Source organism: Pteropus vampyrus, unplaced genomic scaffold (genome assembly GCF_000151845.1).
Source record: "Pteropus vampyrus isolate Shadow unplaced genomic scaffold, Pvam_2.0 Scaffold12, whole genome shotgun sequence".
Lineage (NCBI taxonomy): Eukaryota > Metazoa > Chordata > Mammalia > Chiroptera > Pteropodidae > Pteropus > Pteropus vampyrus.
Window position 1 is genome coordinate 3,820,645 of NW_011888793.1, and position 17,500 is coordinate 3,838,144.

The 17,500-nt window shown below is 32.5% G+C and overlaps 1 protein-coding gene across 1 annotated transcript in view; it reads left to right on the top strand.

The window, feature by feature from the left end:
* The window catches only part of RSRC1 (arginine and serine rich coiled-coil 1), a 372,620-nt gene that overhangs the window by 172,976 nt on the left and 182,144 nt on the right, over positions 1-17,500 (top strand). The window contains exon 6 of the mRNA XM_011379565.2: positions 8,462-8,498. Within this exon, the coding sequence (XP_011377867.2) occupies positions 8,462-8,498 (37 nt within the window). The remainder of the gene's footprint in view (positions 1-8,461; positions 8,499-17,500) is intronic.

Sequence of the window (17,500 nt, forward strand, 5' to 3'; positions counted from 1 at the left end):
GAATGTTAGTCCTGCATGTGGGAAATAGCCGATAAATAGCATGTTCACATGCATTTTCCTTGCCTGGGCATTAATTATTTCATGCATTAGTCTTGGTTTAATAATACTTTTTAAACATCTAAGGCATCGATACCATATCTTAATACTTGTACTTTTTGATGGTGTGTGTTTGTTTTCTAATTGTTATTGTTTTTATTATCCATTCTGAATTTATCATGGAGCCAGGTACAAAGGGTGCTTAATAAATATATTTCTGTTGCTCTTCATTTTTGATGTTCCAAGTCACTTTCTGGTATAATTTCCATTGTGTTCTTTTAGATCAGATCTACTGATGATGAATTCTCTTAGTGTTCCTTCATCTGAGACTGTTATCTAGAGCACAACTTCGAAAATATTGAAATCTTTCGTTTCCTTCACAGACCCTTTATGTGAACTCTAGAACCTGCTTATCTGAATGACTGTAAATGGCTTACCTGGTACATAGCAACTTAAGTCTTCAGCCTCTCATTGGAATAAGCTCAGTGTGCGTCACATCCTCATCTATTTAATATGTTTAATAACTTGTCCTGATTGTAGGTGCTTACTAATATTTGTAAAAATAACTAAAGAATCTTAAAAGAGAATAGCACATGTAAAATTAAATAATCATGGTACACCTGTCTACGCAAATGACTTTAAAGTTCTAGAGTAGGATTTGTTGCAAATAGATCAAAAACTACTTATAAAATACAAACATCTGAAAACTGTCATTCTTTACTGTGGTAACATAAGAATATACATTTAGAGCCACTAATTTGCAAGATATTCTCTAATCAGGAGAAAAATGCTGAGTATCAAACCAAACCTGATACGTTGAAATTGAGAATTCCAGAAATATCTTTTAGGAACTTAGTGCTAATATTCTGTATTTTTCTTTTTGGGGTTAAAATTAAAAACAAACAAACAAACAAACAAAAACAACAGTTAATTGAGATATTATTTTTTCCTTCTTTTTTCAACATACTTTATTATAGTACATTCTTTTAGAGATCAGAATATGAGAAGGTGCTCATTTCAGGATATACATGGTTATTTTTATTGGATGCTAGCAATTGGGCCAAGCTCTTTATATGTACTTGTTATTTGAAAAATAGACTGAAATTCGTTTATGGGTATTATAGTCGAAACGGATTTTAAGGTGGTTAAAAAGCTAATGTCTATGAAGATATTTCTTAAATTTGAAAGTGTAATACAGTCATTTGGTCCATTATTATTAGTCTGTCATATTGAATCAGTATTTATTGAGTGTCCTATATATGTGTGTGCTGATTATCTTGATAATCCTTGACTTGAATTTAAGAATGGAAAAATTACAGAAGATATATAACTTGACAGAGTTATTTAGTAAGTAATAGAATTGGAATTTGAACTCAGGTTTTTCTTAGATTTATATGCTACCAAAAATTTGCATTAATAATGTTTTATACTTAACAGAAAAGATCTTATACATGTAAAAATTTATCAATTATTGAGAGGGAGATGTCGATATTTTTTTAAATTTATAACTCAGGCTTTTAAAAACCTTGACTGCTATTATGTAAAAAAATACTCAACTCATGTAGATTTTTGCTTTATGAAAGAGAAAATACAAATTAACTGTAATCTTATCTCTACAGCTGTAGAAAACTACAGCACAGTAATCTTTTAAAACTGAATAATATGATTAGTTCATGACAAAAAAAAACCTATAAAATTTTTTTTACTTGTATAGGAGTTGCTGTTTTTCATAAATACCGCATATGCACACATTTTATATGGAATAATACATATACATTACTGATTATAAATATATTTAATCTTTTATTTCTTAAAGATTTGGTCCATGATACTTTACTGCTACATCAGTGAGTTGCTTTCATTATGGTTCTGAGTATTTTATAACTAAACATTCACTGGATTTATGGTTGGCTCTATGAAATGGTTTTGGTTTATATTTTGTTACTTTTCTGCTCTCTACTCAGAACAGTCACTTTTCTTTTGGATGTCTTTTGTTTATTTAACTTGTGTTAAAATATTTCTTTTATAAGTAAATCCATAATAGATTTTGGATTGATATAATAGGAACTGATGAGAAAAATTATGTACTTTTACTGAGTGAAGCAAGTAATCAAAACATTTTTTTTTCTAAGCTAATATTTTGACAAGTATAGATGCAAAATATTGAGGATAAAGGAGAATGCCACTATCAGAGATAATAGGCTTTTTTCAACATAAATGCTATTATTAATTGTGGCTTCTTGGCCTGGTTCCCGTAGACAATTTTAAAACCTGAATGATCATCTCTCTATAATGTTGTTATATTTTTTTAAAAAGTTGATCCTTTCCTAGTAAGATTAGATCTAAAAAAATCTTTGTTTTGTAATTTCTTACCGTGATATAAGCTTTATCATAGCAACAATTTATAAATTTATAGCATGCTTCCTTTGGCAAAATAATGAAATCTGTTTGCCGCAAAAGTAAATTAGAAATTTGATTTTAATTTTTTTCTTGCCCGTCATGATATGATTGATGCATAGTGTCTTCCTGCTGGAAGGAGTCCTAACATTGAAACTGACAGGTGCCACAAGGTTTATTTAGGACAACCTCAGCCTTGTCCCAGTTAGTTTCAAAATGTCTGCCTCATACATGTTTAGCCACCACATTTCCTGCTTTAGAGCCTTGTGTTATGCCAACATTACTATCTGTGCTGCCTCAACTACAAATTGGATGAACAGCCCGTGACACTTTTTCAATATTATTACATTAAACCAAGTGGATTTTGATTGATAACCTAATATTCAACTAATGCAAAACATCAATCATGGCAAGTATATTAATTATTTAATATTGCAGTCTAATTCAGAAATCGATGTGCTGCATGAGGGGAAGGGAAACTCATGGTTCCCAGAAGATTTAAGACAGGGAATGATTAAAAAAAGACCTGCTGTACTCCTGTGTGTTAGTTCGATACAAATCTTTATTCATTTGCCAATAATCTCTTCCCATTTTCCACTTCAGGACCATTTTATCAGTTTTGAGACCTATAATTGAATTAAGTCTGCTTTCAGCACAGGGCAACAGGAGTTGCACAAATATTGATGAAGTCATGACAGGGACAACCCAAGAGACAGACCACTAAAGAGGACAGGCCTTTAAAGAGGACCATTTGTTGCAAAATCCTTCTCTCAGTGTCTTGGATCTTGCCTCTCTCTTTTCGAAAATTCATTAAGACTTTTGGAACCACTTTTAAGACTTTTATATTTAAATATCATTATAACATATTTCTATAGCACATTGCAATTTATAGAGTACCTTCATATTCGTTATCTTGCTTATTTTTTCACCACAACCTTATATATTAAGTAAAGCAAGTGTTAACACATCTTTATATCATAGGTAAAAAATCTGAGCTTTAGAGAAGTTGGATTATTACCTAAGCTCATGCAACTATTTTGTAGTAGAGCTTAAATTTGAGTGTAGGTATTCTGCTTCTACAACCAAGATTATACATCATGCTGTCTTCTGTAGTGTTTCTATACTCATGATGCTTTATCTGTGTTGTTTCGAGATGACCACCCTTTCTTGCCTTTCTGTCCAAAATAGAATTAAAGAAAACTGACTTTCATGGAGAATTTGTTGAAAATCTGATGTCCCAATGATACATATTAAGCTGTATAAGTATGCAAACCTAGATATAAATGAAAATTTCTTAGTCTATTGTATCTTTCATTTAGAATAGAAAGTTCATCTTCATATATATATATACATATATATATATATGCATATATATATGTATATATTTTGGGGCAGAGGGAGGGTGGAAGTGGCTTAAATATATTGTCATCAAAATTGCCACCCCAGCTTTCTTTTGGTTCATATTTGCCTTGTTACATCTTTTACCATCTCTTTTTTGGAAACCTTTTTGAACTTTTTTGTTTTATGTGTCTCATAAATGACACATTGCTGGATTTTGTTTCTTCCCCAATCTGAGAATTTTCTCTGGCATTTTAATTTCAGATTGTTATGAGTGAATTTTCTTTAATTTTCTTTTCTGTCATTGATTGCTTAGATTACAGTATTTACTATGTTCTATGCCAGGCTTTACTTGCTTCATCTTGTCACTTCTTCCTGAATTTATTTCTCTTCTGACTACATTATGTTCCCCAGAAGTTCTTTCAAATAATGTCTTTGTGTGGTGAATTTCCTGAGACTTTGTATGCTAAAATTTCTTTTTCTTTCAATTTAAATAAGTTTATTAGCTGTGTATAAATTCTAGGTTCACAGTCCTTTTAACACTTTATCTTGGAAGTTAATACTTTATTATCCAGAATTAGTATTGAAAAGTCTGATGTCAGTGTTATTCTTCCTCTATAGAGGGGTATGCATTTTTTTTCTGGAAGCTTTTAGGCTTTTATCTTGATCTATAATAGTCTTAATTATCCTTATATTATGTTTTGCTGTGGATTTTTCCTTAACTATCCTGTTCACTGCTCTATGTGCACTTTCAATGTAAGATTTGAATATTTCTATATCTGGGAAATTTTGGTCATTATTTCTCCAAATATTTCTTTTCTTCTATTTTGACTTTGTCTTCCTTCTAGGATTCCCATTACATGGATGGTCTCACTTCTACTCCTGTTCCTAATTTTATTCCTTGTTTGTTCTGTTTCTTCACCCCTTTCCTGTGCCTTCCCGGAGAGTTCTTCCACCCAGTGTTCCAGCTCACTAATTCATTCTCCGTCTACAGCTATTGTGCTTTCAATTCATTCTCTGAGTTCTTTATTTCAAACTATTGTATTTTTAATACCCACTATCTCATATTGATTCTTTTTTATAACTTTTTTTATATTTAATTTCAAAAAATCTTCCCTTTGAAGATGTTATTAATGCTTATATTATATCCTTGCTCAGTCTATTCTGTTTTCTCTGGATGAAGTTGCTCTGTTTGTTGTTTTTTCCAATCTTGTGCTTACATACTTCAGAGGTCTTAAAATTTTCCGTGTGGGCTTCACTTTTACTTCCTGCAATATATAGCTGCCTTGGCTAGTAACTTTAATCTAAGGAGAGGGGTAAAAGTCTAGGCTCTGGCTGGTGCTCCTCCAGGTTAATTTAAAAACTGGAGTACAAAGCATCTAGTGTTCTACTTTGGCCTTAGCCACTTTTGCCATCATGTCTTCCTACTCCATCAAAAACAATACAAAATGAAACAAAGCAAAACAACCACCCACCAAACACATACACATAGCTCCTAATACTACTGTCCCAAACAACCACTCACTGTTGCAATTGCTTTGTTCTTTGTGTGGGGCCAGGTAGGAGTGAGTGGGGCCAGGTAGGACCGCTCAGAGACCTGAGCTGGTTGCCACCGACTCTCCACCACTGTCATGATGGTTAGATGTCAGACCCTTATTAATTGAATTCATACTTTGATTCAAGCACTGTATTGGGTGCTGGATTATAAAAATTTTAAAGATGCAGTACATATCCTTGAGAAGTTTTCATTTTAGTGATGTCAGTGGGCAAGTAAATAGGTATTTCTAATAAAGTGTAATAAATTCTGTTATATGAACACATGGGAAGAGTTCACTACTTCATTTGTGAGGAAGGAAGTTTTCTTCAGTGAAGGTATAGTTTAGACTGAGTCCTGAAGGGTTGTTTGTTTGTTCGTTTGTTTGTTTAAGATAGTTGAGGAGAGTTATAAGCTGGGAGAAAAGGAGCATTTCTGATAGAGCAAGTAAGTTTGTGAAGCCAAGTTAGTATTTGTTATGGGTGTTACTGTCTCTTTCCATGTGATGTAGCTTTGGAAAAATAACAGAAGGAAGAAATGAGTAAACTGGAATGTAGTAGGTTATTATGGATTTTAAGAAAGGAATTGACATGGTTAAGCTTACATTTTAGAAAGATCTTGCTGTATTATGGAGAATGAATTGATGTGGGGTAAGGCAGGAGCCATTGTTACCCATTTAAAGGCTTTATAGTAATCTGGGAGAAAAAAGATGAGGCCAGTAATCTCCCATATTAGTGGGAGAGAAAAGAAAAGGCCTCAAATAAGGTAATAGCTGTGAAGATAGGAAAAAGTGGTTAAATCTAAATGAATTAAGGATATTGGAGACCAAGACCTGGTGGTTGAGTACGTTTGTTTACATTTGATAGTGAAGGAAAGGGTGTGTATCAAGAATTACGCCTAGCTTTCTTTCAGGCATATAGTTCTAAAGGCATATTTCTTAAATATCATTTAATTTAAAGAATCACTTGGAAATATAGCAAAGCAGTAGCTCGCCAACCTTTTCTTTCTTCTTTCTTTCGTTTTAAAGAACAGTTTCTTATCCTTGATTCCAAAATGTCCTTATAGCTCTTGTTCATCCCACTTTGTGGGGACATCCATATGTTTCTTTCAAATTTCTTAATGTGCATGATGATGAGATGCTGCTTCAGGCCTTGCCGTCAGTGTCATATGACATACAGTACATATAACTTGTACTAAAATACTCTAATGAAGCATGTCTAGCCCCAGTGGTTTCAGATAATAAATTATATGGACTTTTATTTTGAATCTGAACATTTTTGTTCTTTTATATTGCATTATCATTTTCTAATAAGAACCATTATGTGACAGTGTAGCCATGGGGGAAAATGAAGTGGCTTTGTAATATATAGCCCAAACTCCCAAGGTAGATTACTAAGTGAAGGTACAAAATAGTGTGTGTGGTATGCTTCTGTTTGGATTTTAAAAATAAACAAACAAACAAACAAGAAAAATACACACATACACACACACGAATAAAATATCTTTAGAAGGACAGAGCTAATATCAGTGATTGAGAACTGGGAATCAGCGATAGACTTAATTTCATTGTAGTATACACACACACACACACACACACACACACACACACACACACTGCACTGTCAGGTGATTCACTATATACATTATTCTTTTTGTTTAGATTTTAAATTCACAAATGCCCATATGAGAATGTTCTTGTGATCCATTTGACTTCCAGCTCCAATAAATGCATTAATTCTGTAATAATAAAGTTAAAAATAATTATTTATGTAGCTATTAGCTTTCTCTTGTTACAATTTATTCCTATCATTTGTCATTAGGACTGCATCCAGAGAACGAGTTTCAGAAATCCTTAAATTTTTAAATGTTGAATACATAGTATTGCTAAGATTGCCAGAAGCAGTGAGTAGAGAAGAGGATGGCTAAAGAAGAGTGCTTTGCTAATCATTAGACATTGGAATTTATTCCCAGTATGCCAGACTGGGCAGTAAGAGCAAAGGTTGGAAGCCATGAGTTTAGTTCAAGCAGTGGATTTTTAGGGGGAAAAAATAGGGAAATTTGGAAAGATTGTATAGCAAGACAAAAGAAACAGATAAGCATGTTTTTGGCAAAGACTATTGAAGACAGAAACTGAGGGAAAAGAAATAAATTGGAGACCTCTTCAGAGAAATAAAGAGGTATGGGGAAAAGATTAAATATCATGACTGCAATACTGTTGTTGATTGTTGGCTTTTCATAATTATTTTCTGTAATGTGGTAGAAGTATAATTTCTATGTTAAATAAAGCTTGGTATTTATGATGAAATTTTAAACACTACTTGGTCAGAGTAATAAAAGTCAAAGTCCATTTGTCACTAGTAAATTAGTATAGAATGAAATCAGGATTAAAAAATCCAAATATTTGTCTCATTTCACCAAATGTATATTTATCTTTACTCCTTGCATAGTTATTATTTTTAGTTCTATCAGCAGTGTTCTGCCTACAGTGAAGAGCAAGAAATTAAATACCTAAAATATATAGTGATATTTGATATTTGTGTTTTCTTTGGTGATATATATATTTTTAATATTACAACAGTCTTTTAGGTCCTGATTTGTACTGTGCCCTAAGTTATTAAAATTAATGTCAGGTAAAATTTGTTAAAATTTAGTTATTTAGCTATGAACTCGCAAACATATTCTTTATGTGCATATTCTTTATATAAAAATGTGACCATTGATGGATAGGTATTTGATAAAGCAAATATAGTAAAATGTCAGTTATAGAACCTAGATGGTGGGTAGAATTTGTGTGTTTGAATATTTTCATAATAAATGTTGGAAAAAAATAAACTAATTAAAAAGCTAATATGAAATAAACATATGTGAATAGTGAAATAATAATATATTTGCCTTCTTTTTGTTGTGAACTGACTTTGAGAAATCTGAAACATTCTTTCTGTCAGTGGAATACCAATTAAGTGGTAATACTATTAGATACATAAATAAATGATATCTTCCCATTTGATGGAAATTGTTTTGTCCTTACATTGTTATATGAGCATTAGTAAAGATATATGAAAACATTCTAAGGGTTTATAAAACAGTTTTTAGGTAAACAAATTATAGCAGACAAGGGTTTAGCAACTATTTAGAACTTTTATTCTTCTATTTTAGGGAATCTGGAAACATCAAAGCTGGATTAGAACATCTGGTAAGTTCTAATTTTCTCTTGAACATTTGCATCATCTTTGATATCTGCATTCTAAATGAACACTTTTGAATGAGCTTTGAATACCTTGTATTGAGAAAGTCAACCATTTCCCAAAGGGTCAGCTTACTGTTATTATGTGAAGGCACTTACATTTTCATTTATCTTATCATTTCAAGGGAATTTAAATTTTTTTAAATTACTTTTTTTTTTTTTTTGATGTAGAGATGAAATAAAATGGATGACAATCCTTGGATTGATGATTGCTTTAATTATAAACAAAAATGTTTGGTGTAGAATTTTTGGCATATCTTGATCTGACAAAAACAAGCTTGCGTTTTAAGAAAAACACAATCAAATATTGCATGCATAAATATGGTGTGTTTTAGCAATTTAACGGCTTTGAAAGAAATGCACAGCTTTGTTTTTCCTAATTATGAATAATGCATTGGTTTAGACTATATTCAGTTTAGAATATAAAACTGAGATGCAAAATTTCAGGTTTAAGTAAACATTTTTAGAGCATCAGTGAAATTCAGACTGACTTATTAAAATCTGTTCATTGATCAAAAAATTGGAAGAAACTGTTGTATTGTAACAGGCCCAAAATTCATTAGCTTACCACATTGAGTGTTCATTACAACATTAAATAGTTCATTTAAACAGAGCATTATAAAGTCATGCTCTGGTTTCTGGTCAAATCCAAATGTTGAATAATTAATGAGAGAGATTCTTTTGTAAATACAATCCAAGTACTTTTTAAATGCGAGACCTCATTCGTATATCATATTGTAGCTTTGTTAACTATTAATGTGCTTTTGTTTTCCCACAAAAGCAAACAGTAGCAAGAGGCATCTTCATTTTGACTTACATTAGTTTTAGAATTGGAAGGGATTTTTGGTTTTCCTTTCAAAAGGAAACTGAGGAAACCTAATCTTTAAAAAAAATTCTAAAAATTATAAATAATTATTAAAAAGCGAGATACAATAACCTTGTTAGAAAATTTGAACTATATATTTGTCCAGATAAGAAGTAAATAAATAACATTTTGTTCTTATTATTAAAAATTAATTCCTGAATCTATATTTGTCACTTCATAATGGCACATATATTTAGGACATATGTACATCAGAATAAAAATGTTAATCTAAGACATCAAGTTCCAGTATCAATTGGAGATTTATAACAAGGAAGAACACCTACCAGAGTGCTGAAATGAGCTGTCTTTTATACTTCTCTTGTAAGTTATTATGAATTAGAAAGACTTTATATCTCTTTGGTTCATGTTCCTCTGTAAATACTAGTTAGATTTTTTTTTTAGTTTAAATTTTATATTTTTTATACTTACTAGTATGAACTTATTTCCAGTGACTGTTTTATTATTTATAATCTATTCATAATCTTATGTAGCAGTGGTTCTGACTGTGCCTTGGGCTGCCAGGAAGGCTCCCCAAAGCAGGTGGCACTGCAGACTTCCAGTGCCCACTTTGACCAGCGTAGTTCCACTTTTAGTTATTTTGTATATTTTTAAATTTTTAAAATAATATTTCATCTGAAGAAAGAGTTCTACTAAATATTAAAAAATCTTTGATGAAACATAGCCACTAATTAAAATCAGGAGTAGTTGTTTGTTAATTATACTTTTATGTTCTTAAACGTAAATTATATTTCATCTGGATATACAACAAATATATTTCAAAGATAATGCATTTTAGGAATGAGAGAGCCTGGATAAGTAAAACAAATAGTGGGAAGTAGATGATTTTAATGTACTTTATCTAAGTTGTTCAAAAGACTCTGTAACTTGTCATTGCCAGATTGACTCACTGATTGTGAACTATTAACAATAATATAACTATATAAATATATAACAAAATCACACACACACACATATATATATATACATACATACATATTGCTTTGTGCACTAATAATATTCAGACAGTCAGTGATATTCTTCATAACTCCCTAAGAAGGAAGTAAACTCAAGAATTTATTGGTCGAGCATTAATGAAACCTATATGTTTAGCAGCTGTGGGCTCGTAGGTTTGTGTCTTTCTACTTTCCGACTGAGAAGATACTTAGGGCCCTTGTCATCTAGCACAGATAACCCTTCTTTGAATTGGTTATGTAGCCACATACAATTAGAAGTATAGCTTCCAACAGATTGCTTTTTTTAAATATACGGAATAAAGTTAAATGAGAAGAGTATTCTCATTTGGAATAATTTCTTCTTCATGTAGCCTTCATCTTTTCGAATTTATTTGCATTATCATAGAGAATTAGCATTGTTCTAAAAGAGGGTAAAGCCAGTATAAATTTAAATAAGTTGCGGAAAATGACATGTGCAACATGTTACACTTGCCAAAAGGATACGTATGTAGCGGCACTGTCTTTGTACTCTGTTTATGGGCTCTTCTTGGTGTATAGTTATGTGTAACCCTAGAAAGGAGAAAGCAGGTGTGAATGTAGAGAAGAAAGAGTGACATAGATGGTCTATGTTCCCCTGGAACCTCCTCAAGGCTCGATTTCACTTATTTGTCATAATACCTCAAACCCTTGATTCGCTTTTGTTCTATCCTTTCTTTCTATGTTGCCAGCTTTTCTAGGGGAAGTGTCTAGCATGTCATTCTTAGCTTAAATTTTTATAACATACTGCCCAGTACCATTTTATTTTTCTTTTCACAAACACGTCTACTACCCATAAAGCCTATGTTTGTTTAAAGTTCTAGACAGAGCCTGTGCCCTGTTATCCACTGATGCTTCTTACATGATAATTGCAAAATGGAGATTTTCCAACTCTTTCAGTCACCCCATATTTAGCAGCCAGTATTCTACTGTAAGGAAGAGCCTACCCTTCTTTCTTATTTATCTGTTTATTTTGAGAAAGGACTCATGGATTTTTATTTTACTATATAGGTTATTATTAATTACTTTCCTTATTAATTTGATGCTCAAGTTTTCCCAGACTCATCTAAAGAATATCCTTTTGATGCTCAAGTTTTCCAAGACTTATCTAAAGAATATCCTTTCAAGACAACTTCTGGGTCCTTTCAACATACCCCATCTTTCTTTTCTTTTTTAAGTGTGTCCTGACATTATGGCATAACTAGATGTTCCAGGCTCTTCTTATACCTTCCCTGTCCTAATCCCAGAATCAGCCATTTCTTCAAATTACCACATTTCATTTTAGAAGAAAATAGTATTTAGAAGTCAAGGTCTATGTATGTGATGTGCTCTTTGTCTCTGAGATTTCATCACTTCTATGACATTTCAGTCTTAGATTAGATAAATAGATAGATTAGTTAATTAGCTATTTTAAAGAAATTATGAGTCATAATTATACCTCCAATTTAAGTCCAAAGCACAGAATTCTTTCTTGTCCTCCTCCATTTCATATTTGTATTTCCCTTTATTCAAAGTGAGAACCCTAACTCCTAACAACACCAATGCATTTACCCATTTGCTTAGTCACGTTTTATACACACACGCACACACACACACACACACACACACACACACACACGCACGTGTAATTTTACTCCTAGACTTTCTGTAAAATTAAGCTTATATGCATGTATGTATTCCTGTTTCCTCTTATTAAAAGTCACATATTGCATAAACTTTTTTGTAGTTTGCTTTTTTTCATGTAACATTATATCCTGGAAATCATTCCATAATTACTATATCATTATACTTACTATTTTTCTTTCTGTATTTTGCTGTGTTTTCTTTATTAAAGATATGAGATTGTAGCCTACTTACATGCCTGCCACACTTTTATAGATGCTGGCAGAAGACATGAGATGCCTTTCAATTCTTCATTTCTGAAATATTTTTCTTCCATTTGTTTTTACTTTTTGAATATCTGATTTTAGGGTTTTGTTGTTGTTGTTGTTTTTCCAAATGAGTCTTGTACTTTGTGATTGGTTCAGGAGGATGAATTTTTATCTATTGAAATGTTTTGGTTTGCATTTTCTGTTTACTTATAGCGGCTTTATATGGGAGTGGTTTGATTTTTTGGCTTTCCCTCCCTCGCTCCCTTCTGTTTCCCTCTTCCTTTCCCTCTTCCTTTCCCTCTTTCTTTCCTTCCCTCCCTCCCTCCCTTAACTCCTAGACATTTTGTAGACAGGGTTCCTAGCTCAAGGGCATCTTCTTCTACAGTACAGTGAAGTGCAGTTTCTTTAATGGATGATGGTGGGGGAGGCAGAAAGAAAGGGCTGGCATGTCTCATTTCTCTTTAGCTGTTTGTTTCTTCTTTCTTCTTCCTTGTCATTGCCAAGTATTCTATTTATCTGATTTTCTCCCAGAAGCAATGCTTCCTGAGGCTGCCATTTCTGGTTCCACTCACTTTCAAGTTTCTTCCCTTTAGCTGGTGCTGTAGTAAACACTAATCTGAGACCTATGTTCACTATTTTGGCATTTTAGTGTTGTAGTACTTTGTTTTTCTGGGGGATGATTTTTGTTTGTGTTTCCAGTTATGTATTAAAATTACAACTGCTATCAGAGTAGGGGAGGGGGTCTGTGAAAAGTTTTACCTCAAAAGAGAAATTTCCTAATGGAAAATGGTGTAAATCAATGTCGAACAGACCTTGAATCCTAAGGAGTCCTGCTGTGGGAATCCTGTAGGAATCACCAGCAAATCAAACCTCTTAAAGAGCTCAGTGCCCATATTTATTTAAGACTTAGAGAAAACAAGTGAAAACACTGCTTATAATGTTGTGCTTAGATTTTATAATGAACTTAAGGAAATAATGCTTTTTATCTGCTGAAGAATCATATACAAATTAAAGACCTTTAGCTAGGACCCCAGTATATATGTCTGTTAACACAAAATAGTCGAAGGAGTAGAAGTAGATGTTTATTAAGTGGCAAGGTTGCTCCTGAATTTTTTTTATTGATGATGCTCTAAAAGTGTAGAAAAGAGACTGTAAGTTCTTCTCTGTTATGTCAAAGGGAGCTGACTCCGTATTTTTCTACCATCTTAGGTTTTATTTATTTATTTATTTGTTTGTTTGTTTGTTCGTTTGTTGGTTTTGTTTTGTTTTTCATGTAGGAGGAGAAAGCCAATAACAAATTAGATTACCTTAGATTCAGAGTCTCAGGCAGAATCAATTCTGGGAAAGAATGCAGGAAGAAGGGAAAAGCTGCCTTCTTCATTGGTTCTCCTCCCTTTTGCTCCTACTGCAATGTCCAAATAAAGAGCTGAATGATCCCTGTAGTCTCTCAAAACTGCAAGACTTTCCTCCCCGAAGCTGCACTCAAGTCCCCATCTTATGTTTTAAAATTCTGGATGATGCAGGGAGTAGAAGTGCTTATCAAACATGAATCCTGAATGAGGATTATAATGTTTACTCTTTAGATTTTTTAGTACAGTCAAAGAAGTTTGGTGATATTAACATGCATTTTTATTTTTACAATTATGAAAACATACAGGAGATAGAACCTTGCCATTTAATTACAACTTTTACTTTTATTTTATTGGCAAACTATAAAAACAATGCTATATCGTTTCCTGTTGGGAGAGGGATTGCGATTAGAATATATTAGGTTGAACTATTGAACTGTATGAACTATATGAACTATATAAAGGTCAGAATAGTTCTGCGGATTGTTTCTGGCCTGAAGGGACTGCTGTGCCATGCCCCCTTTGGTGGGGAATGATGGGAATTATCCTGATCAGTCTGATGTCTCCAAAGCCTCCCTCATTCTCTTTTCTGAAAGTCAAATAATTGAAGGTGGGATGGGTATGGGGCATCGTGATCTAGGTCAGTGCTTCACTGTCTTTAATGTGCATATGAGTTGCCTGGGGTTATTGTTTAAACACAGGTTCTGATTCTTTGGGTCTGTGGTAAGCCTTGAGATTCTGCATTTAGCAAGCTCCTAAGCAAGGCCAATGCTACTGGTCCAGCCACCACCAGGAAGAAAAGGGCATTGAAAGGCATTGCCTTGAAAGACATGTGTCCAATGAACAGCGCCTTCTGCTTCTCATAAAAATCTAGATGTTTCTCCCATATGCAGGTTGAGTATGATTCTGCAACCTCTGAATGTTTGGTTGGGCGTTCATAAACCCAGAGAGATGGACACTCCATAGATTTACACAGGGGCAAAATGTCCATTGTCTTACTCTGTAAGAGTAACAAAAGGACATTTTTTTCTTCATTTTGTTTCTAGCTGTTAAGTTGTATATTTATGGGGTGAAACTGAGTTCCAGGGCTAATACTTTGCTCAGCTTTAGGTGTAAAGTTAAATAATTGACAATAAATCTTTTAGTGAAAAGAATTATAAGTGTTTACAACTTTAAGTGGGATTTGCTTTCTATTAATAGTTGAATAGCAAAAGAACTCTGGAGCCGTACCTGTGGGTTTTTACTCCCCACAGAGGTCTCATTTATGTTTCTTATATTGTATAACATTTGAGAGTGATGACCTACTTGTCCTTGTGGTCAGGCAACACAGTCTAACCATTTTAAGTGTTGAAAAGCAACTGTCATTAATAGCTTGTTTAGCCCATCAGTGGTTAGTAGAATATAGTTGCTGCTTGCCAGAAATGTAGGCAGGCCCATTGCTATTACATACTCATCAGTAACACTACAGGTTTTAATGAAAGCCCTTTCCTCTTTGTTTTAGGTTGTTTTGCATAGAACTTACAAATAAAAGTGCTATATTCCAGTTTACAGACTAATCATTTTATTTAACATGAGCATAAACACAGTTAATGTATTATTGTCATACTTTTGTGGATTCGGTTAACATACAACATGAACTATATAAAATGCAAAGAGAGGTTACAAACCTATTCTAAAGACTTTCATCTTTCATCTGTTGCATTTTTAAATGCCTTGTTTTATTTTACTATCTCTCCACTATGTTCAGAAAAAAATGTTTTTGACATTTGTCCAAACGAGTTTGAGGACATAATTATTTCAGAATGCACTGATGTTATTCATATATTCTATATGTTTATAAAACACTGAAGAAAAATGTTCATTACCTCATATACTATTTGACTTCAACATAACAGATCCATCTCCTCCCAACATTTTAATTTATTTTTCTCATCTAAGCCAATATATATTTGAGGTTTAGAGTAAATGTGCATATTAAAACAGACACTTTTCTCAAACTGTGATCCTTAGATAAAACAACATGAAATTTCTCTTCTTTCTGGAAGCTCGGTTTCATAAGTCTTTCTTTTCTTTTAACAAACAAGTGTGTCCTATGAATATGTGAAAATTAAAATACCTTTAATGTGGATTAAATGTTAATGTCATATTGCTGTCATGATTTCTTGGACCATTTGCAGATCGTAAGCCTGGGGACTGGTTCACATTCCAGTTAGAAACTCAGTGATCCATTTCTGATACCTTTTGATCAGTTATAAATTTATTAAAAATTGCTTCTGCAATGAATCATTAATAATTATCCAGTTATCCAAACAGCATGAATGTGGGCCCCTTTTCTGTCTCCCCCCATTCCCTCTCTTCCAAAGAAAGGTCTGTCTATTGCATTTTTAAGACATAGTGATCTTAGAAGCAAATGGTAGAGCCAATTAGCTTTAAAAAAACAAATGACAAGATATCATGTAATTTTCATGACGCTACCAGTAGTTTCAAATTTATCTTTATTTTAGATAAAGTTTATTTTCTGACTGTTATGCACATATGCTTATTAAAGCTTTATAAAGTAAAACTAAATATTCTAAATGTATTAAATAACCCCCATTCCCCATTACTTATTAGTCTGAAGGACAAACCTTCTTGAAACTACCAGAGTAATTGAATAATGTATTCTTATGTATTTTCAGGACACTGTAGGTTATGCTTCATTGCAGGGAATCCCACAGACACATGGTAGTTATTACATGGCTTTCTCAGCATCTAATGTCTGTAACTGCAGAGAGAGAACTAGCAGCAGGCGTAACAGGGTTTCTTTCTATTTCTCCAAAGTATTAGGAGTTAAGATGGAGAATGCCTTTGCCACAATGGTATCTTTGGCCACACTCATTACTGTTTGCCCCAGAATCATAGCATCTGTATTTAATTTTAACATACACATACTGTTTATTTTAGGAAGAGCACAGCACGAGTCAGGAGAACATGATTTTACTGTGTGACTTCCGGCAATACACACAACCTCTCTGTTTCACTTCCATTGTCTCCTATTCATAGGGTGTTTAAACAGCGTGTGAAAATTTATAGAAGCATACAATTTCCTACAAGTGTGTCATCATTATTATAGTGATAGGGAAAGAAAACCTTAACTGTTCCAGGTATGTAAATAACTTCAGATTGCTAAAAACAATATCTCAATTCTAATATACTCACGGTGAGCTGTGAGAAAATTTTATCCTTTACTCACATCCTCTTAATTTAAAAAATATCATTACATACTTTTAAAAATTATAAAGTAATAGATGTTCATTGTAATAGGTCAAAAACTGATATATATAAAAAATGAATATATCTTCTATCTGTCATCATCTGGTGTTAATAGTTTAATACCTATTTTTATGTGCCTTTCTCTAGTCCCAGACATACATGCGCATATATTACTTAGCTTTTTTAAAATAAAAATAGAATCATACCATGCATGATAGTTTAAATTGCACTTTTTATTTGTTAATAAATAAAAAGTATGTGTATATATGCATATTCTTTCGTTATTTGTTAACAAATAAAAAGCGTGCATATATATATACACACATAAATCTGATTTTTGCTAGAAATCAGATTGGAAGTTAATACTGTTGCCATTTTATTTAAAGTATATATTGGAGAAGTTTGAGGACTACATATTTTGTGCAGATTTAGCTTTATTTCCATTTTTGGTTACCTCCATTATAGTATATTAAAGAACAGGAGTATGATGAAATTTACAGTGATCAGTAGAGGAAGGAATGAGTTACTTTATTAAAGAAAAGTCTATTTGATATTTGTAAAAAAAAAATAAAGGTAATTAGATTAGAAAAGGAACATGTAATATATTTAAATATTTTTCAGGTTT